This window comes from Podarcis muralis, chromosome 10 (genome assembly GCF_964188315.1).
Source record: "Podarcis muralis chromosome 10, rPodMur119.hap1.1, whole genome shotgun sequence".
NCBI lineage: Eukaryota > Metazoa > Chordata > Lepidosauria > Squamata > Lacertidae > Podarcis > Podarcis muralis.
Window position 1 is genome coordinate 58,147,729 of NC_135664.1, and position 23,973 is coordinate 58,171,701.

Sequence of the window (23,973 nt, forward strand, 5' to 3'; positions counted from 1 at the left end):
TGGAAATAAACGACGTAGTAATTTTTTACTCACTTAAGTGGGGATTTAAGATACCAGAAAACGATTTGCTTTGATTTATATTAATTCCCTCTTTGCTTTCGTTTTGGCGAAGGGTTTGGATTAACTTTTAACATGCCTCTATAAGCCTATCGCCGCCTCCTCGCATGCGCCGCCGCTTTCCGTTCTTCCCACGTTTGGGCTTCGTTTCCCCTTGTAAACGAGAGTTTAAAAGTATTGCTGGATGGCAAGAGAGCTGGGATTGGGCGAAAAGCTCCGGCTCCGTTTCTTACAGCTCTTGCGATTGGAGAATACTTGTAGGGGCGGAGGGGCCCTCGGCTTGGCTTTTTGGTTCGTCGGTTGAGAGGAGCACTAGCTGCGGCGCGAACGGGAGTGTTAGAGCGGTTAGTGTGTTTGGGGTGAGCGGCGGGGAGGCGCGGGATGGCTGAAGTGGGGCAGGAGCGGAGAGAGACACGATGCAAACTGCTTGCTCCCTGGGGCGGGTTCACGGTGCTTTGCTAGGACAGAGAGGAAGGGGCTCCTGTTTGATTTTCATCTTTAAAAGTTAAGTTGGGGGCGTCTAATTCAGATGACTAGGAGGGCAAAGATCCCCACCTGTTATTATTACTATTACAGCGGGTTACAGCCATTAAAACGCAATACTCAGAAGCAATGTAAAAGATCTTACAGCCACAGAAATCAGGTGGGTCCCCAAAAATATGCCCAAGGAGGCAAATATACAGGTTTACAGCCAGCCCTCGCAGATTATTTTGGGGTGTGGGGTTGGAGGCAACCAACGCGTTGTGTTGCCTAGCAATTTGGGCTTGGGGAGAGTTGGGTTTAAGTCACTTTTTAGCTAAAAGTAACCCTGGACCAGTCGCTGTCTCTGAGACCACTCAACCTCACAGCTGTTTCAGGGATAAAAAGCGGGGTGGGGTGGTAAAACGATTTCACCAGCCCTAGGTACGTCCCTTGCTAGCATCTGCTCATAACAACTTGCCATAATTTAAGCCACTTTTCTGACAGTCATATTACTTTATTTCTCTCTACCCCTTCCCATGACATCCTTCCTGTTTTGACTATCCCTGCTACCTTTCCCATTGCGTAGCATACATTAGCCCCTGAAGAAAGGTAGGGGACTTTTGGTTGAAATTCCTAGCTCTGTGTTATAGGAAAAATGTAATAAATCATTTATATGTGCACTATCGTGTATGAAGCCTTTTACAAGTGCATAGTTTGCCACATCAGATTGAAAAATGGTTGGCTGCAGCATGGCTTGATTTAACATGAATTTGGTTGGCAAACCACTTTCTTTGAGCACATGCATCTGTTGGTGAGGAAATAAAAATGGGCCACTAGAGAACCGTTAATACACTTTCTCTGAACCTTTGGCTTTATGCTTCTGTTACCAAAGAGTAAAAAAGGTATATTTGGCACTAACTACTGCAGGTGGTGGGAGTGAGCAACATGACTTCCTCTCCAAGAACACCCTCTGCCTCCAAAAGGTATGTCAAGGAACTGACTGCTTTGTTTCCTCTTCATTTGTATTAAATATTATTAATATCTTTTCTTGAAGACCATCTGCCATTCCACACTTAGAGGCAGAACATTGTATTGTAGCTTGGTACCTACCTACCCCTAAGACAGAGTTGTCCAACCTTTGTCGGTCCAAAGGCCACATTCCTTGTTGGCCAGCCCTTTAAGGACTTCATGGGCCAAAAGCTGTGGCATAACCAAGGCTAATGTGGGTGTGGCTGCCCACACCACTCTTGTGTACACACGTGCAGACCACACACAACCAATTTTTGTCTTCGTGCTAATTTCCCCCCTTTTCCTTAAATGAGCAACACAAAGGAAAGTATCTGTACAGAGGACAAGGTGAGGAATTCCCAAGAGCAAGTGGGAATTCAAATACCCTGAAATGCCCATGCATCTTTCAAGTGTTTCCTGCATGTATATGCTGATGCATGAGTGTGGTGAAGTGCAGGAGCCAATTTTGGATGTGGAACAATGCCAATTTTGACACCTTTGTATGTTTGGGTGTGCTTAGTCATGCCTTTGTCCAAAAAGGTTTCACAGAAGGTAGAGGAAAGGTACCTTCTTTGGGAGAAATTGAGTTTCTCAAAAATCAAAGATGGATCACTGAGGGTCCTCTCCCAAGGTGCAATAATGCCACTCAGTTTTTGTCTAGTGGGAAAGAAAGTTTCAGAATCCTTTCCAGGTGTTCCATTTCCCCCAAAAGGGAGCCTGCCCCAGCTTTTGAGAAACTGGAGGTGGGATAGATTAAATTCAGGTCTAGATTTTGTGACCTGTGTGAAACCATTCTGTGTTTTTATGTTATTGCTAACTGCAAGAATTGAGGTTTGGTAGTCTTTATGACTTTATAATAGAATTGTTATTGTTATATTCGATCATGGTGTTCAGGTCAGCTGCCTGCCACGGCTCCCCCAAATCTCCTAGTTTCCCATCACCTCACCAGAATGATGGTACTCCTCTTCCTTCAATCAACGAACGTCTGGCCTTTCTCCGCCCTTCCCGGCAACTGCTGGAATACTACCGAAAGAAGATTGCAGACTTTGATGAAGAGCATGAGGAACTGGTCCAAAGGCTGGAGAAATATAAAGCATCACATGATGAGCAGGTATGGGAAAAGCAAAAGATGGGTGAAGGGATCAATTTATCCAGTGGTTGGCAAAGCCAGGTTTAGTATTTTGAATTAGGATTTAGTGTTTGCTGATATGCTTTGTTACTTGGTTTGCAAAGAGAGTATTTGCCATCTTGGATTTTCTGGGAAATTCCAAGTGAGGAGTGTTGGTCCATTTTGAAAATACAAAGAGGAGTAAATGTGAATGGAGTGGGGCCTGGCAGCAGCTGCCAGAGTTATCTATAGCTCTGGGAAGGACCCTTTAACTTAAGTATTGAGCAGTGAAGTCTTTTTGCTGCTCAGTTTTAAAACTATAAACCTGGGTTTGAGTGTCAAACCCTTAGCCTCATCCTAAATAAAATGAATTCTAATATGGCAACTATTAAACCAGTAGCTTATTTTATTGAAAACTAATATCAATCAAATATAGATGGGCTGTTAGGGGTTGTGCCTAATGTAGGGTCAGAAAGGCAAAATGGGGATTTTGCTGGTGTCCTGCCAGTGCCGCTGCCCAGCAGCTTCTGTGACTGAACTGGCGGAGCTGGTGTTGGAGAATCCCAGAATGTTAGTTTTCAATAGTGGACCATCATATCATCCTGGAGTAACACAATAGTGGGGCACAATAGTGCCTTGTTGCAGTGGTCCCACTCCTACTTCCAGGGTCACTACCAGGACTAGCACTGGGAAACTTATGTGGCCTCATAGCAATTGTGCTGCTGGGTTCCACAGTGTTCTGTTCTGGTCTTTCGTACTATTTAATAGGTATATGAAACAGTTGCGAGTAGTAATCTGGGGATTTGGAGCAAAGGTTATTTCATCAGTACAGTATTTGGTGAGCAATGAAAAACCCTGTCTCTGCCCTACCTTTGCTGTAACGGCTAGGTGATCAATAACAATATGCTTCCCCCCTGCAGCACAAATTACAATGGGAAATGCGTCAGCGAGAAGAAGAAATCGCAGAGCTGCAGAAGGCTCTGAGTGACATGCAGGTTTTCCTCTTTCAGGAGAGGGAGCACGTCTTGCGCCTTTATGCTGAGAACGACAGGCTGAAAATCAGGTTTGTTGCCTAGGTGGGAAGAGTGAAAAAACAGCCTGCAGAACAGAGGGGAGCGGCATGTTTGTGCCATTTCTTTTTAAAGTTACAGGGATTGAGATACTTGCTGTTCTCTCCCGCATGAAGAGATCTACAGGGAAGAATGTGGTGCATGCTGCCTATCCTAAAGTAGATGTGCTGCTGTCCCATCCCCTCTGCTGTTGTCCTAGAGTCTCGGAAAAGGGCAAGCAAAATGATAAAGAGGTGGAGCAACTCCCACCCAAGGAAATGTTGCAGCATTTGGCACTTTTTAGTTTAGAGAAAAGACAAATAGGAGGTGACATGTTAGAAGTTTATAAAGTTACACATAGCATGGAGAAAGTGGATAGAAAAGAGTTTTTCACCCTGGACTCAGCTATACAGCTGCAAATAAAAGGTTTTAAGTGTGTTGTAAAGTGCAATATACAAATGTGGCACTAGGTGGTGACAGTGCTCAGGTTCTGTTTGCAGGCTTCTCACAGGCAGCTGGTTGACCATGGTGAGAACAGAGTGCTTGACTAGATGGGCCAATGGCCTGTTACATCAGGCTGGAAGGGCTTCAGAGACTATTTCTTTCCTTTTTGCTGAACTGCTGTGTTAGAATATGCAGAGCAGTTGGCAATCTGAGTCCTCATTTTGAGTAGGAAGGAGTTACTATATGCTCCGTCAATTCTTTGTGGAACAGATGCAACATTAGTGAGAAGAGAGAAAGAAATGGGATAGGGAAAATTGGGGGCCTTTCACTACACACTGTCTTAACGTAAGATCTTGTTCAGCAGCCAGATTCTACAGGAAAGAGAATTTCTCCAGTGTATGCAGACAGACAGGGGAGCTATCTATTCCCACTTCTTGGATATTTCCTGGGCTTCCACTAGTTGGCCCTAGGGGTGCACCCACTAGTGCCTTTGGGAACAGAAATAAGTCACTGTCCTTTAAACTGATTTCAGAGAGCTGGAGGATAGAAAGAAGATCCAGCATCTTTTGGCTTTACTAGGAACAGACAGTGGCGAAGTTACCTATTTCTGCAAAGAACCACCTCACAAGGTAAGAGCACCTCTGTTAACCTACAAGACATTTTTATTTCAGGTTCTTTCTAAACTGTTCTATGTTGCCTCTGTGAGATATAAATTACATTAAAGGCACTGCCTTTGGTGGTTCACAAAGCATATTAAGACAATAAGTACAGCAGGATGTGACATGTAAAGTAACAATAGTAAACCGTGACAGCAAAACCGTAAAGAATTGCAGCAATATATAGTGAAATAGCTAGAGTAAATTTCTGGAGTGGAAATAACTATATGCCATGCTACGCAATCCTGTGAATGTCTTCTCAGAAGTAAGCCCTGCTGAGTTCAACCAGCTGAATCTCTAAGCAAAAGTAGGCTAACAGAACTATCCTTCTAAAATCTGTAACTGGAATAGCCTTCACAAAGTAACCCATTGAGCAAAGCCTAATAAATATATTGTGATACTGTAAAAGTTTCCATTGGTCAGAGCCCACTTTGTCAGATATCTAGCTCAACAGATCTGCGGGGTCTTTCCTTTTTTTGAAATTGCTTATATGCTGTTATTCATTTCTTAATCTTCTGCTTTGCGAAAACTTAAGAGATGAAAAGACAGCACAATGGGTTGTAGCTCCACCTGTCTTCCAAAAGCAGGAAATGCACCCAACATTGTAGGAAGTAGGTGTGGCTTAGGACTCCTCAACCCTAGTCAATGTTCTGTGTTTGTCTGAACAACACCTCCCCCACCCCCAAAAAACCTTTCTCCTTTCCGTCCCCCAACACTCCAGAGCACATCTGTGGAGCAGAAGGAGAGAAAGGGAAAACTTCCGTTCTGTAAGCAGAAGTCTGTTCTGTGGCCAGATGGATATCACCCCCCTCTACCTAATTCTCTGCCTCTCTGAATTCTGTACATCTGAATGCATTCAGGAAGCTCTGACAGTGTTCACTTCAAAGTTGGCAAGCCCAAGACAAGATTGCAATTGTTTCAGCTGCCGTTCTGTGCTTCGCTTCTGACTTCATGGAGCACTACAGATGGGTGCATACAGACCCAGTCCTCTCCATTGCAGGGCTAAGGGAGCAACTCTTAGGACCCAGAACACAATCCTGGTAATCGGGGGCAAGCTGACTCCTAATTCTGAAGCCCAACTCACCACCCATTTGGTGACACACCACCCATTTGGTGCTGTTGGGTGGCAGAACTAGATGAGACCTGTACATACAACATGGGTAGAAGTGCCCTTCTAGGAACTGGGCTGCTAGAGTAACAAAGCTGCAGGGAGAACCAAGCCACAAGTTCATGTTGCATTCTGGGATTCACTCATATGCCTATTTTACTTTAAAATTCCTTTTCCTCTAAGACTTTTTGCATTGTATTGCTTCCGAAGCCTATCTCAAAAGCAGAGCAGAAGATAAACTCTCTTTGTCCTTGCAGGCCACTATACCTCAAAAGCTAATCAAGGGCAGGGATTCACATGATCGAAGTGGCAAGCATACTTCAAAAGCAGGTAACTGAGAAGCTAAAAATTATCTCCATAGAAGAAGACATCTGAAGAGAGAGGATATTGTGGGCATGTGGGGAGGGGGACATCTAAATAAAGGAGTGACATAGCTTTTCTTTACCAATTCAACTTTTATTTCTGCTCTAGGTATAAAACACTGTGCCACAAAACCAGCAGAAAATGGAGAAAAACCAGAAAATGAGGATAGATACAAGAAAGATGAGCAAACACTCTTATTGCAGGTAAGTGGCTTTGTGCAGCCTGGGTGGACTTCTGTTGCTTTTAGATCTCTAAAACCAAATAGTTCTTCCTCCGTGAAAAGTCAACTTTGCCAATGATGGGCATGATTTTATGCACATTGCCATCCATTGAAATCAGGGGAGCAAGTCAGTGATAATCCCCTGTACCAGGGGATAATCCCCTGTACCAGGGGTCAGCAACCTTTTTCAGCCATGGGCCGGTCCACCGTCCCTCAGACCATGTGGTGGTCCGGACTATATTTTGGAGAGAAAAAATGAATGAATTCCTTTGCCCCACAAATAACCCAGAGATGCATTTTAAATAAAAGCACACATTCTACTCATGTAAAAACACCAGGCAGGCCCCACAAATAACCCAGAGATGCATTTTAAATAAAAGGATACATTCTACTCATGTAAAAAAACACTGATTCCCGGACTGTCTGTGAGCCGGATTGAGAAGGCAGTTGGGCAGGATCCGGCCCCCGGGCCTTAGGTTGCCTACCCCTGCCCTGTACGATGGGCCATCCCCAGGGAGACAGAGACACCTTTGGGAGGTGAAAGGAAGAACTGTTCTGAACATTTCCTTTGACCCTGTGACCCTCCCCCAACTCTAGTGTACTTACTGCAAAAAAAAGTGGTAAGCCAACTCAGGTGGGCTTTTAGCCCTTCCTGTTCATTTCGTGAAGTGGTCCTCCCAGAGCTTTGCTCCAAAGTCCTGTCCCAACAGCGCCACCGGGAGGAGAGGAGAGGAGAGGAAGCATTCCTTCCATAAACTTTCTTCCGTTAACTTATCTTAGAACGCTAGCCAACAAGAAGTATATCATTGCTTAATTTTATTCATTAAATTTGTATCCCAACCTTCCTCCCGTAGGAGCCTAGGGCAGCAAACATCAGACTGTTAAAACAGCACAATTTAAAACAAATTATTAAAACATACTTAAAGCCATTCTAGAACATTAACCCCATCACCTTCCAGTGAGTTAAAGCAAAAGTACATTCGTGTTCGTGTTTTTGTTCCTGTTGTCAGTCAGTAAGGCACTCCTGTGGTATTTGTTTTCAGGTATGTGCTCTCGGGCATCTTAAAACAATACTGTAAATTTATTTGAGACCCTGTTCTTTCTCTTTGCTTATGATCTCATCACACTCAATTAAACTTTGATCTTTGCTTTAAATGCTCAGAGCCAACAGTAAAAAGAGAGAGGCTACAATATTCAGAGAAGAGTTGTCTGTTTTGCATTGGACTTCAAAAAATTTAAATCTTTACTTAGGGTGGCTGATTGTGACAACAGCCCCCCACCCCTCCATACTTGTAAGCCAGTGTAGCTGATCTATTAGCAACTCATTCATATGGTGATGAATCAAGTGCATTTGAGAAAAAGGGAGGGAAATGGGCTAAATGGCTCCAGATCACTGGTTTGTCATATGACAATTGCAGTAATCATGGTCAGTGAATAGCATGATCATTGAATTAGTAAAGGAACTTAAAAACAGAGTTCATTGATTCGGGTACTTAGCTGCCTTATTTCTCTTTCATTGTAGTGCTTGACTGCCCCAATCTATCATACGATTTCTTAGCTTTCCAATTGGTTTTCAGTATTGTTTTTATATTCCAAGATTGACAGTTTAGGTAGGTATGAAGCTTTTTATTGTGCAAAACCTAGAGTTTCAGTGTTATTTTTATAGCTGAATAAGGCTGCTTAAAGTTGCCTGTTAAAAAGCAAGAACAAAAACCAAATCGAACATCAAATGCTACTCATTTTTTCCTTTTTTGGTCTTTTAAAAATGCAATTGCAAGAACCTGACCCGGATTACTTTGCAAATGCATTTTTTTTACCAAATGACTTCCATAATGGTCTCACAACAGGAACAAAAAAATAATATCCATGCTAGCTCTTTCTAAGGTCCATCTAGTTCAGCATCAAGTCTTCCATTGTGACAAAGAAAGAAATGACGAGAAAGTTCATAAGGAGGGTATGAAGCCGTTTTTCTGCTATTCTCCAGCACCTAGCTGCTCTGGACAGGTTTCTAAGAAGGTGGAAATCGCACTTCTGAACATTACGGCTCCCAGTTATTCTTTGTGAATAGAACAATGTTAGCTGCTCTGCCAGAGGAAAACATAACAGAAAATTCTACCCGCTTTTCTGTACTTGTTTAGGTTGAAGCTCTTCAAGCTCAGCTGGAGGAACAGGCCAAGCTGTCAAAGGAACAAACTGAAGCATTGCTGGAGGACAGACGGATCCGAATAGAAGAGTCTCTGGTCCAGCATCAGAGGGACCAGGAGAAGATCAAGGAGCTTACTCAGAAGTAAGTGCAAGAAGAATGTGTCTTTGCTTTCAGTCTGAATACAAATCATTTTATTCATGGTATTTTACTTACATTTCTATCCCACCTTTTTTCATCGTGGAACCAATGGTGATGTACATGTGGTTCTTAGGCAGTCACCCACCTAGGTACTGACCAGACCCAGACCTACTTAGTTTCAGCAAGGTGGTCACTTCTTGTGCCTTCATAGCATATTGTGGGACCAATAGAAAACAAACCTTACTGTGATGGGCAGAAGTGCTGGTCAACTGTATTAAGACAGTGCATGGACCTCCTACTGGCGTTGATTTGATACTGTGTGAAGTCACAGGGTACTTTGTGTCTCTCGTAGCAGGTATAAAGTGGCAAACATAACATGCGGTAGAAACCAGTCATACATTTGCACTGTCCTACTCCTTAGATATGAACTTGAACTCATTATATGCATGCATACAGATAGCTCTTGTCAGTAGAGCATCATATTTTTAATATGGTCCAGGGTTTGGGTCGCCACTCAGGTATGGAAGAGAAGCATGGCTCTGGGTGCTGGCTTTAATTTGAGGGAGGGTTCACAGCTCAGTTGTAAGGCACATCCTTTGCATACAAAAAAGGTCCCAAGTTAGATAACCGGATCTCCAACTAAAGGAACTTGTGTATGGTAAGTCTGATGAGCTGCTGACAGTCAGAATAGACAGTATTGAACTAGATGAACAAATGACTCCAATATAAGGCATGGATCAAAGATTCTAATATAAGACAGCCTCTTTATGTTGAGGTCCCTCACAGTGGTTTCATGTGGGTCCAAAGCCAGGGACAGCTGCCCGCTGACAAAGTGAATTGCACTGTCAAGCCATTGATCCCCACCCCGATTTGTAACTGGGATAATGGAAGAGCTGGGGAAGAAACTGGTGACCGGTTCATTGCCATTCCTCTCTCCAGTTACCACAAAGTTCAGAACCTGCTGCACGAGAGCACCAGAGATTTTCTCCAGATGAAGTTTGACGCACGGGCAAATGAGAAATCCTGGATGGCAGAGAAGGACATGCTGCTGAGGAAGCTGGACAAAAGAAAAGGAGCACCCAAGTGGAGCAGGATCCGGCAGGACAGCGGCCGAGGTCGGGAGGACATCAAGAGAAGGCAGGATGGCGGCCGAGTGTCGGAGGACATCAATAGAAGCCAAGACAGCGGCCGGCGAGACAGTGGCCAAGGTTCAGGAGACATCAGGAGAAGGCAGGACAGTGGCCAGCAAGGCATCAGCCCTGGGCGGTGGGACAGCAGCCCGGAGCAGTGGGACAGCAGCCCCGAACAGTGGGAAAGCAGCCCAGAGCGGTGGGACAGCAGCCCGTACCGGTATTCTATTGGCAGAGTTTCTCCTGGCAGGAGGAAAATGCAAGACAGAGGTGCCAAGCACGTTTCACGAGCAGAGCATGAATGCCGTAAACGATACTGTGCAGAGATTAAGGTAACAGGGACTGCTATAAACTAACTGTGCTTTCTGAAGGTTTAAACATATATTACCATGAAATGTCAACATCCCCTGGTGCCGTGGCACATTGAGATGTAGCCTATTATTATTATTATTATTATTATTATTATTATTATTTTTATGTTTTATTTATACCACACCCTCCCCAGCCAAGACCAGGCTCAGGGCAGCTAACACCAGGTATAAAAACAATTGATTAAAATACAACTTAAAAACAACATTAAAAGACAGCATTAAAATGCAACCTCATTTCAGTAGAAACTCAAATCAAAAACTTTTTGGGGATGAAAACGTCAAATCTTCACCAAGGCCAGCTATCCAGACTGGTCCTGCATGGGCCAGAAAAAAGCCAGTCCTGCCCTGCCAGTCGTGTCTTCTTTTTTAATTCCACGGTATCAAGAGTAGCTTTTTCCTCACCACAGGAGGATATTGTGCTCAAGGCCTGATTGTGAACTTCCCAGAGGCATCTGGTTGGCCACTAAGAGAACAGAAAGGTGGATTAGATTAGCCTTTGTTCTGATCTAGTGGGGCTGTTCACTTGGTGATGTAAAAGTTTGTATAAGATCTGCATCCAGGTTGTTGATTGGGGCCGGTTACAGGGGACATACGTCTCCCTTGTTACAGCAGCTCCACTGGCGACTGGGTCTGTTTCCAGGCACAGTTCAAAGTGCTGGTTATGACCTGTAAAGCTCTGCCTATCTTGGGCCCAGGCTGTCTGAAACAACGTATTTCCTCATACAAACTTGCCCAGGTTTTGAGATCTCCAGGGGAGGCCCTTCTCTTGATCATGCCACCCTCACAGATAAGCTTGGTAAGGATGCAGGAAAGGGCCTTCTTGGTGGCTGCTCCCATATTTTGGAACTCCCTCCCTAAAGAAGCTAGACTGGCTCTCTCCTTGCTGTCTTTCCACCAGCAGGTGAAGACTTTCTTGTTCCAAAAGGCTTTAGGGAACTGATTGCTTTTAATGAAAGGGCTGGTCCTATGCTGTTTTCATTGTAATTATTGGTATGTTTTTATAATTTTTATATATCTAGTTTTAATTCTATCAATTTTTAAAAAATATTATGTTGTTAGCGGTTCTTATTTTTATCTGTAAGCTGCCTTCCCATCAGGGAAAAAGGCAGAGTATAAATAAATATCGTATTTTTTGCACCACAACACTCACTTTTTTCCTCCTAGAAAGTAAGGGAAATGTCTGTTCGTGTTATGGAGGGAATGCCTATGGGTGGCGGGGGGATCTGCTGCAGTTGTGAGCAGAGGATCCATGGTTCCCCTTCCTTCCCTCCTCCGTGGCTCGCTTTGAAACAGCAAAGCGGGAGAAGAGCTGCTGAGTGGGGAGGAGAGAGGGACAGAGAGCCTGCTTGCTTTAAAGGAGCAAAGCGGGAGAGGAGAGGAGCCGCTCACACGAGTGTAAGTGGCTCCTGTCCGGTTGGCTCCTTTAAAGCAAGCAGGCTCTCTGTCCCTCCTCCCCACTCAGCTCGCTAAATAGCAGCAAAGTTTTTCAGCTCACTAAGCCAGGGATGAGCGGGGAGGAGGGAGAAAAGCAGAGCCTGCTTGCTTTCAAGGAGCAAAGTGGGAGAGGAGAGGAGCTTTCTCCCCTTATACCCCTCTTCTTCATTATTAGCAGCATCCTTCTCCACCCACCCCACGCGTGCTTCTTCTCCCCTTAAACCCCTCTTCTGCATTATTGGCAGCATCCTTCTCCACACACCCCATGCGTGCTCCTTGTCCCTTGAGTGCTTTTTCTTCCCTCCCCACTTAAAACGTGGTTACAAAGCATGGATCCACATGGATCCTCAGGATTTTTGCACTGGGTCACCCCAAATTCACCATTAGATCACATAGCATGTCCATGGCTACATCTTGCACCAAAAAAATCACGCACCCACTGTTGCCTGGGGCCGCAGTGGTGCAAAAACGTGGTTACAAAGCATGGATCCACATGGATCCTCAGGATTTTTGCATTGGGCTACTCCAAACTCACTGTCAGATCACATGTCTGTGGCCACAGCATGAACCACAAAAATCATACATCCACTGTTCCGTTTAGAATATTTTTTTCCTTGTTTTCCTCCTCTAAAAACTACGTGCGTGTTATGGTCTGGTGCGTGTTATAGAGCGAAAAATACGGTATACAATAATAATAATAATAATTCCTGACAGGTTGAGAGTGCCTCTTTCCTTTATTATCATTAGTAGTTCTGTAATTCATTCATTCCTTTATAGCATATCACTTGTCGCTGTTGTTGAAAGACTGAAAAAAATGGGTCTGTTTTAGTGTGCAGTGGAGGGGGAAAGGGGGTTAAGAATAGTCCTCAGACACACAAATAGTTATCTGTGTTCATTGTCCAGGCAACATACACACAACTCCGAACATAGTTCAGTTTGGTGCCCATTGTTCATTTGCTGCCCGTGCAAAGTTGACTTGTTGAATTCTAAAGTGTTGCAACTAGAGCATGTGAGCTAAGGTACTATTAGTGTCTCAAACCAGCTTAGCTTTAAATCAAGCACAGGGTGGTCCTGCTAATGCCCTTCTTTGTCATAATAGGAGCCACTAATTATTCAGGGTGATCTAGTTGCCTTCATAGTGCTGTTTAGTAAGGAAGCAGTTCTGCATAAGGTCTCTCTCTGCTTTATAGCATTTTATAAGCCAAGGTGTATATATATATGTGTGTGTGTGTCTCAATCACAGAGGCTACAGGAGCGATTAACGCAGGAACAGCGGCTATCAAACATGTTCCGAGAGCAGTGCGTTTCCCTGGAAGAGCAGCTGGCTAAGATTCGAGAGGAAGGAGATGTAGGACGAGAGATCTTCAAGGTAATGCCTTGCCCTGCTGCTGTCAAGCTTAGCAAGCACTTTGGCATGCTGTGATAGTCTCCTCCATCCTCTTTATTGCAAGAGTTATTCACGGGGTCTGTAATCTTCTGTTTGCTTTCAAAAGGAACGCTCAGAAAAGATGGGGAAGCGCCTGCAGCTGATGACCCAGCGCTATGAGGCCTTGGAGAAGCGGCGTTGCATGGAGGTGGAAGGCTTTAAGACAGACATCAAACAACTTCGGCAAAGTCTGAAGGAGGTAGAGCGACTGCTTTTCAAGGTAAGTGTTGTTATGACCAGGAGAAGGACAGGAGTGAGATCCACTAGGGTGGATCCTAGACACGTATAATAAACACTGTGAAAATCCTTTTTTTAAAAAAACGTTTTGAAAAATATATTGAATTTGCCATAGCTCACTATCGCCATCTAGAGTCACATTTGTATAATGCACTTTACAACACTCTTAAAACGTTTTGTTTGCAGTTGTGTAGTTGAGTCCTAGGTAGAATTGATTTTGAATGTTCAGACAGAGAATTACTCTGGTGCAATATTCAGTTCTGTTACAAGGAAGAAACATAAACAAACACTAGCCCACAACTAGAAATCCTGCTAGCTGTGAATGGAGATGTTCAAAATTGACCTGGTATCCCTTTTGCTATAGTTTTGACTGGCCTTTTAATGAGTTTGTGGGACAGGGATTATTGGTTTGCTTTTGTTCTATTATGCATTTTGTGTTCTCATTTTTTATTTTTATGTTGTGTACCATCCAGTTTTTAAAAACAGATAGAAAAATGGGGTGAGGGGAAGGCTTGGATGGCCACAAACCTTTTGGCAACCCAACAGGGAGACCCACAAAAGCAGTCAAGAAAGCATTTTTTTAACCCTATAAGTTTTTTGAAAATGACGAATTGCAGGAAGGGACAGCAGTAGCCAACAGACCCCAGGATAGCCAAACCACAATCTAGAGCAGGCTTCCTCAAACTCAGCCCTACAGCTCCCATGAGCCCTAGCTAGCTGGACCAGTGGTCCGGGATGATGGGAATTGTAGTCTCAAAACATCTGGAGTTTGAGGAAGCCTGATCTAGACGATACCAGGTTGACTTAACCCTGCAATAGTCTAACCTGGAGATAACAAGAACAGAAATTACCACGGTGAGATCCAGCTTTTTTCGGGAAGCGTTGTAGTTGCCATACTAGCTGAAGCTGGAAAAATGGTTCTCCGACTCAGTGTTGCTACTATTTTTTAAAGGACTCTTCTTCCTTTGAGGACACAAAGAGTGCTAGACTAAGGTGGAAGATGCTTGTGTGGGACTATACAGGCATTGGATCCTGTCCATTATCTTCTTCATTTAGGGTGCCAATGCACCTTTTGAAAAATAATGGTCAAGTTGACGGAACCTTTATATACCCATCTGTTTTTGTTTCCCTCTCTAGGTGACGGCAACTGCGGGGCCAGAGCAAGACCTTGCAATTCTGCAGGAAGTTCGCCAGGGGAATAGGAGAACTAAAAAAATTCAAGGGGAATTGAAAAATTTAAAGTCAAAGATCTATGGGCTAGAAAATGAGCTCAGAGCCTGCTAATAAGAGACACGCCGGCCAACACCAGTGGCATATAGATAAAGGCCATTGTTGCAACAGCTTTCTCGTATCTTTATTTTGTGACACCACGTGGAGCTTACTGTGGCTCTAGGATGTAACTTTATACTCCAGGACTTAAGGAACCCATTAAACCTAATGTGAGGTTTGGAAGGAAACTCTCTTACTTTATTTTTATTTTTATTTTTTTACATGGGTTTAGAATTGGCTTCCTGCTTTTCTCAATGTCAGTTTATGCACAGATTGAGCTGGAGTCATTGGCTAACTTTTACGTTGCTCTTGCAGCTTGCAGGAATGTTTTTATCTGTTCTAAGAATGATGCAATATTCAGGCATCTCCAGAAACCAGCTCAAGTAGATCTCATACTATGTGTGTCAGTGGTTATTTAAAAAGAGGGAAGCGACTTCCCTATGTCCCTCAGGAATTACTCTGTAATGGGTGGGTGACAGTTTGTTTGAAGAGAAGCCCTTGGTTACATCCACACTTGTGGGCAGTATTCAGCTAAATAGTTGTGCAAGCAGAACACCTTTTACTCACACAGCGGAACTCCACACACTTCCTGTGTATGTGCGTGCCCTACACAATCTCCAAATCTGCTCTGTTGTGTTGCAGGGCAGGAAGAAAATTAAGAACCCCAAAGAATTTGCTTCCAAAGAAATGCGACTCGAATCGGGTTGTACAAGTGCTGCTTCAGTTGTGGGTCTCGCTTAGGTTTTCTTACAGAATATCTTCTGCTGCAAGATAAACACTTGAAGTGTTGTGAGGCAGCATCATTTGTCCCCTGCTATAGCATTAAACTTGACATTAATTTAACATTTCTCTTGGTATTTGTCACCAAGGCTTCCATTTCCTACGAACTCTGCAAGCCGAAATGCAAGTCTTAATGCAAGCAATTGCTTGCCTTTGACCAATATCTCACACTTGGTTTCCATACTTTTTCCTAGAGGGAAGTGCTTTCCATGCAGGAAATATATAACCTTCCAAGTGATCCTATCTGAAGTCTTATCCCTTTTGAGGTTTCTGGTCTCCATTCTCTTGTGGCTTTGTGTGGGTGCTCAAAACAGCCATATCACAGTGCTGCTAATGTGTAAACGCTAACGTGCACCTCCAGACAGAATTCACAACAAGAATCACTGCAGCTGGAAAGTCTGTTTGCGCCTCGTTGCTTTCTTTAAAGAAAGCCAGCAGTTACAGTAAGCAAGAAGCTGAGAATGCAAAACAGCAGGCAGGCAGATGGATTTTGGTTTCCCCCCCTTAGAAATCTGACACGGTAAGCAAGAGTAATGTAGATGAGACTGTTTGCACTGCAAATATTAAATGTGATGTGTTAGGTGCTCTTTGCCTGCACCGGTAACATAATAACATCAAAACTATATTCTCGTCTGGCTTGAACTGGCTTGTAATGATTTGGACATGCTTACACACAACAACACCTTGAGGATCTCTGAAGAGCAACATGCTGTACAGTAACTGAACATGCCTTAGCCGTGTCTCTTTGTATTTTGTACCTTCTGTGCTATACCTGTCGATTTCTTCAAATTTTATAATAAAATTGGAGTTGAAACAGTTCTAATTAGATTAATTAAAAACACAGTTGTGTTATTCCTACAGGAATATTGGGGGGGCAATCCAGTCAGATGGGTGGGGTAGAGAACATATGGCCCTCCAGATTTTGGACTCCAGGTCCTATCAGTCTTGGCCAGCATGGCCAATGGTAAGAGATTATGGAAGTTATAGTCCAGCAACATCTGGAGGGCTACAGTTCTCATGTCTAAATTAAGTTCTGTGATCCTTCGCAAGTGCCTGGCAATCAAACCTGTAGGTTGCATGGCAAAGTCAATAAAAGATTGCACTAGCCAGTGTTGCCCAATTTCCTCCAAAAGGTAGAGCTTAGTCCCAGCTTTCCTTTCCCCCCGATTGCGGATCTTCCAAATCCGCTTGCTTGAAAGATGATACCAAGAATGCTTGTATATGATGAGATGAAGTCCTGAAATGGATTTGTGCTTATGGTGGAAATGGAGATGAGGAAATGGGGGGAACAGGGCAGCTACCATGAAAAGAAAAGGCTAAGACTTCAAACATAAATTGGCTCACGCTCTGAACATATGTTGAGCCATTAGCGCAAGTGGATGTCCGTAGACAGCTGCCCCAAGGTGATTGGGATATGGGCATGTGCATCTAACTCTTAGCCATAAAGACATGTGTGGAGAACTGAAGGCCAAAGATATTAATTTCTATAATGCTGGAATATGGTAATATGTGAGTTTGACACTGGAGCTTCACCATATGAATGTGAAGATCATATCGGATCATGCTGGCATAGCATTACACAGCTTTTACGTCTTCAGTTGTTTCCTTCCCACTTTCCAACATACATTTTAAAGATGCAAGTTGGGAAAAGTAATATAACTAACGCCACAGGAAACTGCCTTATACAGAGCCAGACTTTCCATTCAGCGCAGTATTGGCTGCTCTGCCTGGGAGCAGAAGCTCCAGTGTCTCAGGGCTTGTTCACTGGAGATGCCAAGACTAAACCTGGAGCTTCTACAAGCTATGAACCCTTGCCTAAGGTCTCTATCCATAAAGTTAATCTGAACATAATTCCAGCCAATCCTTTATTTTATTTATATATATATATATATATATATATATATATATATATATATATATATGCTTTCGTAGATTTTCACGGGTACAGGAATGCAGGTTTTGGTGTCCTCGGGTATCTTCCCGTGTAAAAGTTGGGGTGTCTAGGCGAAACGTCGCCTAGACACCCCAACTTTTACACGGGAAGATACCCGAGGACACCAAAACCTGCATATATATATATATATATATATATATATATATATGCATGTTTTGGTGTCCTCGGGTGTCTTCCCGTGTAAAAGTTGGGGTGTCTAGGCGACGTTTCGACGAGGTCTCACTCGTCATCTTCAGGCTGGTGCTTTCGGCTTCTTGTTACTGGAACAGAGCAGGATCTCAGTGTTTGAGTTCCTATAAATACTGTTGAGGGGTGTGGTGTATAGCCTCCAATGTTCTGGGCAGAGAGGAAGTTCCCAGGCTAGTGTGCCTTTTCTTCTTTTGTTCCTTAATTGCTTGAGGGATATCTTGAGTGATTTCTTGAGTGATATCCTGAGTACCACTTAGGTGGGTCATTAGGTATGGATTAGTTGCTAAAGCCTTTGTGTCTTGACCTCTTGAACTTTGTGAAGAGTTTTTCTGAGAAGATGGCTGTACTGCATTTAGTTGTGCTCTGGCTTGGCTTTGTGTATAGGGGCGAGCTGTGGTTTTGTGGCCTGTGCCAGCCAGATCTGTGTAGGGATTGCAGGGGGGTGCAGCATCCGGAGGTGCCACCATGGTTTGGCTACTGGATGGTGTCTGTAATTTATCTGTGGAGAGGGTCTGGGTTTGGGTCTGGTGTGGTTGATTGGTGATGGCGTTCTGTGTGCCTCTGGATCTGGTGTCAGTTTTTGTGGGGAGGGCTAATTTCCAGATGTCTGGCAAGCGGGATGTGTCGTCACGCTTGTTCATGTTGTGAGGGTGTTTCTCTATCTCGATGGCTTCCATGATTATTCTCTTGTGGTGATGCTGCACCCCCCTGCAATCCCTACACAGATCTGGCTGGCACAGGCCACAAAACCACAGCTCGCCCCTATACACGAAGCCAAGCCAGAGCACAACTAAATGCAGTACAGCCATCTTCTCAGAAAAACTCTTCACAAAGTTCAAGAGGTCAAGACACAAAGGCTTTAGCAACTAATCCATACCTAATGACCCACCTAAGTGGTACTCAGGATATCACTCAAGAAATCACTCAAGATATCCCTCAAGCAATTAAGGAACAAAAGAAGAAAAGGCACACTAGCCTGGGAACTTCCTCTCTGCCCAGAACATTGGAGGCTATACACCACACCCCTCAACAGTATTTATAGGAACTCAAACACTGAGATCCTGCTCTGTTCCAGTAACAAGAAGCCGAAAGCACCAGCCTGAAGATGACGAGTGAGACCTCGTCGAAACGTCGCCTAGACACCCCAACTTTTACACGGGAAGACACCCGAGGACACCAAAACCTGCATTCCTATACCCGTGAAAATCTACGAAAGCAAATATATATATATATACACACACACACACACACACACACACACACACACACACCCTGTTACACATCTGCCCAGAGTGGCTGGGGAAACCTGGGCAGATGGGTGGGGGTATTGTTATTGTTTTTATTAATATTCAGGCCACTCTTCTGAGTCTTTTATGATAGTCTGCTTCAGGGTTAAAAAAAGTCAGCCCCAGAGCAAGGGGCAAAGTTTTTGAGTATGTATCACCATTCTCACTAGATCACTTCTGAAGTTTATATATTCACACGCACACATAATGTTTAGTATTACTATATTTCTGTGTTTTTTAGTTGTGCTAATGTGTATTTTCATGAATGTTATTGATATAAAAAGTTATAATGGTCTGTTGACTGCAAATAAGGATTCGTGTTTTGTTGTAACATAAAAAAGCACTAGGGGGCGCAGTCTCTCTGTTGTATTAAGAGGAGCAAAGGAACTGCTCTTTTTCTGTTTATTTATCCTATTATCGAACATAACATGTGTATGCACAGTGTGATTTCATTTGTAACTATTTTTAAACGTGTGTGTCTCTAGGTTCCTTGCAAGGCTTTCTCTAAGTCTTCCTGGAGCTTTTGAGAAACAGATTTAATTCCTTTTGCCTTCCTACTCCAGCAGAACGCGGGTTGGGGAGGAAGTCGTGCTGCGCTTCCTGGTCTGGGAAGACTGTTCATCTTGACAGCATCTCTTGTTGCTCGCTATCTGCGAGAGAGAGTGCTGGCCAATGTCCCATTTGTTTAAACTGCTGGATGGTTTTCTTATTGGGCCACAATGAAAGGAACTTCCTATCAGCCCCCAAATCAGCACACCATTCGCCACTTTAGAAAACCCAGATGCATCTCCAGATGTTGCAAGAGCACACTTGGATACACAAACCAATCCCACTGCCTGTTTTAACACATCAAAGCTTCTGCTAGCTAGGATAGTAGGTAGGGAAGAATTGCAATGCATTCTCTATTACTTTATGCCAGGAAGAAGGTACAAAACCACTGCTGCAGTAACTTCTCTACATCCACATTCAGCTTCTGGAGTTATCTTCATGCTATGAAGTTGGAGTATCTTCAAATAGTACTTTTCCCTACTCTGTGCTCTATGGGGAAAGGGTGAGTGAACTTCTTCTGGAAGGAGCCCAGTACAACAACTTTTTTTAAAAAAAAATTATTTATTTATTTATTTAACTTTTTATTTTTTTAATAAATTTTTATTCAATACAAGTTAAAATACATACATAATCACAACAGAAGAAAATACAAAAGAGAAAAACAAATACATCTATCCAAGGAAAAGGAATTAGAGAATATTTTGTCTCTTTTCATATTTACAGTTATTTATACCTCTATAAAATGCTATTCATGATAACACAGTGAAATGAAATGTAAGATATCAGAATAAAGAAAAAGGGAACAAAAAGAGAATGAAAAAGTAAAAAAACAGGTCATATATGAATTTTTTTTAATTAGATAAGTACTCACAATACATAGCCATTATTATTATTTATAATTATTATTAATAATAATATTTTATTATTAAGAAAATTAAACAGCTTCCATAAGGTTAAAGGACCCCTGAACGATTAAGTCCAGTCAAAGGTGACTATGGGGTGCAGCACTCATTTCGCTTTCAGGCCAAGGGAGCTGGCGTTTGTCCACAGACAGCTTTCCGGCTCATGTGGCCAGCATGACTAAACCGCTTTTGGCACGATGGAACACCGTGATGGAAGCCAGAGCACACGGAAACACCGTTTACCTTCCTGCCGCAGGATTACCTATTTATCTACTTGCACTAGTGTGCTTTCGAACTGCTAGGTTGACAGGAGCTGGGGACAGAGCAATGGGAGCTCACCCCGTCATGCGAATTCGAACTGCCGACCTTCTGATCGGCATGCCCAGGAGGCTCAGTGGTTTAGACCACAACGCCACCCGCATCCTGCTACAACTTCCATAAAGCTGAGGCTGAAGGGGTTGTGCAGTACGTTAAAAAAGCCCTGCTGGATCAGACCAAAGTTCCATCTATTCCAATATCCTTTTCTTACTGTGGGCAACCAGATGACTATGAGAAGCCTTCAACCAGGACCCGAGTGCAAGAGCAATTTCCCCCACTTGCAGTTCCCAGCGACTGGTATTCAGAGGCAATTTGCCTCTGATGCCATCCATAGATGTTTTGACACAGAAGAAGGGGAAACAATGGGCAAGGAAGTTTATCCCTCTGGAGAAGGAGCAACGTGGGACTAGAGGACTTTCCTCCAATGGCTGCACTGAGACCACATCACTCACGGCAAGCTGCCCTCTAGTTTCCTCACTAGCACAGCCACAACAGAGAGCCAGTATGGAGTAGTGGTTAGAACGTCAGACTAAGACCTGGGAGACCAGGGTTCAAATTCCCACTTGGCCATAAAGCTTACTGGGTGATAATGGGCCAGTCACCGTCTCTCAGCCTAAGCAACCTCAGACAGTTTTTTTGAGGCCATGTATACCATCTTGAGCAACTTGGAATAATAAATAAACCTGGAACAGATGTAAAGTGGGATAATTAGCCATTCAAGGAATAAAGCAGAATATATATCTAAATAAAATAAATAATAAATAAATATAGCGCCACGCTATTCACTTCCTTAGGTGTGGGCACCACTTTGCTCCTGTGAGCAGTGGCATAGCGTGGGGGGTGCAGGGGGGGCCGGCCGCACCGGGCGCAACATCTGGGGTTAGGGCAAATCCACGGGTTAGGGGGCGCAAATTACTTGCCTTGCCCCGGGTGCTGACAACCCACGCTACGCCGCTGCCTGTGAGTTTAGCATCTCAGTTCGAAACACAACCTGCTTTTAGAATACTTGAAGCACATGGCAAATGCAGCGCCTCATTTTGATAGCTGCCACTCCCCTGTTCTTTGAGAACAGCTTTTATTAATGTTTCACTATGCCTGTTCCTAAAGCAGGGCTTTGCAGCCTTTGGTTTTCTGTCCCACAATCAAGTTTTAGTTCATGATACTCACAAAGCCAGGGAAGAAGCGCTGGGAACAAGGGTGAGGGGAGACCAGCAGACCTCCTGTTCACCAAGAGACTGTTGTAGAGGGCAATGCATTCCATCTGCTGCCCCTGTGGATCCTACCACCCAAGGCAGTTGCCTCACCCCTGCCTGAGTACAAAGTCCCTACATTCAAAGTCACCACATAAGGAGCTCATGAGACAGTGTGCCATGTCTTGGGAGGGAAGAAGAGAGCCTGAGACTGGCCCATCCTCAGTTTATATCCTGCTACTGCTGTGTGATCTGTGATGTCAGATCGCTAGTGGGTTTTTCCAGAGCTGTGTGGACAAGGCTTAACTTACAGCTTGTTGCCAAGTAACTTGTCCAGGATGAATGGATTTAGGAGCCAGCATGTCCCCTCCTGCCCGTTCCAACGCTACCACTCCCCTAGAATGCCCACTTGGGGAAACTTACACTGGCATAAGATCTGCCAGTCCCAATGAGCAAGCTGAGCCAGCTGGGATGGGGTAGTTACACTGATATATCCCAGCTAAGCCAGGATTTCGCCACCTGAGCCAAAGTTCCACCACAGCCTAAGTCTTTCAGCCTAATGGTTCTGAGCTCAAGATTGCAGCCATAATCTCTGATCTTAGAAATACTTCACCAATACGCTGCAGCATTTGTTTTAATTTGCCCCAATTTGTTTGCCTTGCTAATTTATACATTTGGGGGGGGGGGTGCTATATAAACAATTAAGTATATAACTGGGCTAATTACTACTACACTGTGGATGTGCCCATTGTTGGTGCATTTTCAAACATGCAACTCTGTGTCTGCTGTAATGAGAACAGCCAAACCTTTATTCCCACAAACAGACTTGTGTGCTTTAAAGCTTGGGAGAGCAAGTGCCTTGAAACCATACAGGTGGGCAGCATCCATGTCAACAAGGTAAAGGTAAAGGTACCCCTGCCCGTATGGGCCAGTCTTGCCAGACTCTGGGGTTGTGCGCCCATCTCACTCAAGAGGCCGGGGGCCAGCGCTGTCCGGAGACACTTCCGGGCCACGTGGCCAACGTGACAAAGCTGCATCTGGCGAGCCAGAGCCACACACGGAAACGCCGTTTACCTTCCTGCCAGTAAGCGGTCCCTATTTATCTACTTGCACCCGGGAGTGCTTTCGAACTGCTAGGTTGGCAGGCGCTGGGACCGATCAACGGGAGCGCACCCCGCCGCGGGGATTCGAACCGCCGACCTTTCGATCGGCAAGCCCTAGGCGCTGAGGCTTTTACCCGCAGCGCCACCCGCGTCCCTGATTTACACAGGAGACGTCACCAAATCCACCACCAAATCACATTGAATCCATGGACTGAGCCATGAACATCATGAAGCCAGGGCCACCAGGAGCAGGTCTGTGGACCTGAGGTACGGCTCCTCTGGATTTTTACTAGGGAGATCCACAAAATCTCTAATCACATCAGTAGCCACAGACTGCTCCACAAAAACCGCAGATCCAGTGGTACATGGCACCACAGGGCACAGAGACATGAATCCAGAGCGCAGATCCCTGTGAACCTGTTTATGTTTTATGTATCTTCCCCCTCCAAATGAAACCCATAAAACCAAGGATTTGACTAAGGCTTCGTGGGGATCCCCTATGAAAATTCAGTGGATCCTCAAGGAATCGTTTCCTGGATCTGAAGGATAGAATCTGTGCTTTCTATGACTCAGGTCATGGGCACAAGTGGGATGGGATGGCTGCTGTTCTTGGATGACCACATATTAAAAAACCATGAGGATCCATGAGTCAACTTATTTTTGTGTCATGCACCAAAAGCCATAAGATCCTTGATTTTTACAGCTCAGCCTGTGGAGACTGTTGTGACCTGTGATTTGGTGGTGGGGATAGTATCCCCTATTTTGTTTTGTTTTGATCACGTGCAGTCAAGAAGTTGACTTGTAGACGACTAAATCCTCCTTAGAGAAGACTTACTGAAATCAGGGGTTGTGGCCAACTTTTAGGTCCAATGATGTCCATGAGTCAACTCCGAGTAGGACTTAGCTGGTTGGATACAACCGGATCCGTGTTTGGGTTTGGTTCGATTTACTGCTTTCAAGGTATATGGCGCGTCCTCAGCCAGAGATTGGCACGAAGGAATCTCGTTCCCCTCAGCCGGTGGGTTGGGTCGGCTGGGGCGGACAGGTGCAGGAAGGGAAAGAAGAGCCTCTGTAAC

At 44.3% G+C, this 23,973-nt stretch overlaps 1 protein-coding gene across 3 annotated transcripts; it reads left to right on the plus strand.

Annotated features, from left to right (window-relative positions):
* The first annotated feature begins 149 nt into the window (after window positions 1-149).
* CCDC77 (coiled-coil domain containing 77) lies at window positions 150-16,224 on the plus strand. 3 transcript variants are annotated; one of them, XM_077935132.1, is made up of 12 exons: window positions 150-416; window positions 1,447-1,502; window positions 2,422-2,638; window positions 3,556-3,698; window positions 4,661-4,757; window positions 6,150-6,222; window positions 6,364-6,458; window positions 8,614-8,762; window positions 9,699-10,221; window positions 12,938-13,063; window positions 13,188-13,340; window positions 14,495-16,224. In XM_077935132.1, the coding sequence occupies exons 1-12, from the start codon at window positions 165-167 to the stop codon at window positions 14,639-14,641; spliced, it is 2,031 nt and encodes a 676-aa protein (XP_077791258.1). In that variant the 5' UTR covers window positions 150-164; the 3' UTR covers window positions 14,642-16,224. The 3 variants fall into 3 exon arrangements, with proteins under 3 accessions (XP_077791258.1, XP_028602827.2, XP_077791259.1); XM_028746994.2 differs by having other exon boundaries at window positions 150-401; XM_077935133.1 differs by lacking the exon at window positions 150-416 and adding an exon at window positions 427-700.
* Window positions 16,225-23,973: the final 7,749 nt, after the last annotated feature.